At 39.0% G+C, this 1,860-nt stretch overlaps 1 protein-coding gene across 1 annotated transcript in view; it reads right to left on the reverse strand.

Annotated features, from left to right (window-relative positions):
* cbx6a (chromobox homolog 6a) overlaps positions 1–1,368 on the reverse strand; it is a gene marked incomplete at its 5' end in the record, with an annotated part of 7,119 nt that extends 5,751 nt beyond the window's left edge. Inside the window, 2 exon segments of the mRNA XM_014015538.1 lie at positions 1,056–1,121; positions 1,325–1,368. Coding sequence (XP_013870992.1) covers positions 1,056–1,121; positions 1,325–1,368 — 110 coding nt within the window.
* Between the last annotated feature and the right edge of the window lie 492 nt (positions 1,369–1,860).

The raw sequence follows: 1,860 nt of genomic DNA on the forward strand, positions 1-1,860 counted from the left end.
CCCCAAAAACACCATATAAGGCTATGATTCCTGCCTCACATACAAGGAAGTGTCCATTCATTCATGAGAAATGACAGCGGTGGTCTCAGTTGCGGTTCTGAAATAAGCATTTTAAAAATGTTTTCAAAATAAGTCTGGCACTTTGGAGAAAATCAAGGACTCGCTGGAGGGATTATGTATCCCCTCTGTCCTGGGAACGTCTCAGAGCAGGACGAGCTGGAAAGTGTCGCAGCGGAGTGCGCGGGGTCTTTCTCCAGACTGACTGCTCGTAAAATATACGACAGGTCTGGACCACTCGTAAATTTTGTTCGTATCTGAAAAAAATCTTAGAATATGAAAACATTGGTGAATGCCACAAATTCTCCTAAATCACTCGTGCACACAATTTTAGAACAAATCTGTGCGTATGAACGGTTCTTGCATGAGGCCCACTGATTCAAAATGAAACACTCAAAAGATAAAGCACACTATTTGAGAAAGATTCAGTTCTTYAGAGTTTTCCACAAAATGTTCTAAATGTTTGTGATTAAAGGAATAATGTTCCTCACATCTAAAACCGAACAGACTCATAATAAAGCTGTGCTTAAAGCTGTTCTGGAGCCCCTAGAACTGACTGTAAATAAGGCGCACAAGCTCATCAGCATAATAGCCGTTTCAAACTCAACACTAAACTAAATAAACRGAACTATTAGAAGTTTCTTCAGATCTGCTGCAAACAGGATCAGTACAGAAGGTCACGTCTGCCCACTGCAGTAACCTTTCCCATTGACTCTCTGTGCCGAGAAGGCGCTGCAACCTATAATGTATGTGCATTTATTTTAATGTATTAGTCAACTTTTATACGGTAGACTTTCTTAACTTGCACGACAACAGCCGTGCATTTTGAAAACGACCTTGTTTCGGGTTAAAACAATCAGAAAGCGCTGTTCAGATGAAGGCGTATCAACCGCAGAACAGCCTCGCTCAAGTTAAATCATGTGCACATGGTGAATTTAATTTGATGATACAAACGCGACAACGTGCACGTCGACATCAAATGGACCGGATTCACTCACTTCTGTTCGAAGCCCAATATCAGCCTGTCGTCCAGAATGTTCTCCTCGGGCTCCCAAGTGCTGTGTCTAAAAGCGTGGAAAAAGGACACAAATGGATTTTCTCCACCAAGATAGATTTAATCCACATCCTAGCTGAATGCCAGATAAACATATAAAATGCAGCTTTGTCTCAAAAAGACTGCGACAGTTGCATTAACCCTGCTGCTGTACTTGGGTCAGGTCAAAGCAGGGGGGTTTACCTTTAAATCAAAACATGGAGTTCCACTTACTTCATTGCCCATCCTCTCCACTTCACCAAATATTCAAGTCTTCCCTGCAGGAGGAACAAACAGATGGTGGATTATAAAAATGATAAGACGTGGAACAAAGACTTTAAAATATCCCTAAAATATCTGACGACTTCAAGATTTCGTCATTTAAGTGGGATTTATTGTACCTAATGATGCAAAAATAAGCAAATGAAGTCTGCATATATTACATGCTAAACACCATCAATAATATATTATTTTTATTAAACACCTAYTACAGCATGCATTTTCTATTTTAGCACCAAAAAAAAAACTCTCTTTCTGAAACTTTTTCATTTGTAAAGTTGAAAAATGGGGCGAAGACATAACTTTGGTTTCAAGGTGAAGGCATRATGGGTCCTATCTATAGGGGGTCTTATGGGGTGCCATTTGTAAAGTTACACAGTCAAAAATTACCACCAATATTTTTGTTTTATTTAGCCTTTTCTAAGAAAAAAATGAACAGATTTTCTTTCAAAGTCAGTTTTTCACCATAAGAGTCATACATTTATAAATGT

This window comes from Austrofundulus limnaeus, unplaced genomic scaffold (genome assembly GCF_001266775.1).
Source record: "Austrofundulus limnaeus strain Quisiro unplaced genomic scaffold, Austrofundulus_limnaeus-1.0 Scaffold130, whole genome shotgun sequence".
Lineage (NCBI taxonomy): Eukaryota > Metazoa > Chordata > Actinopteri > Cyprinodontiformes > Rivulidae > Austrofundulus > Austrofundulus limnaeus.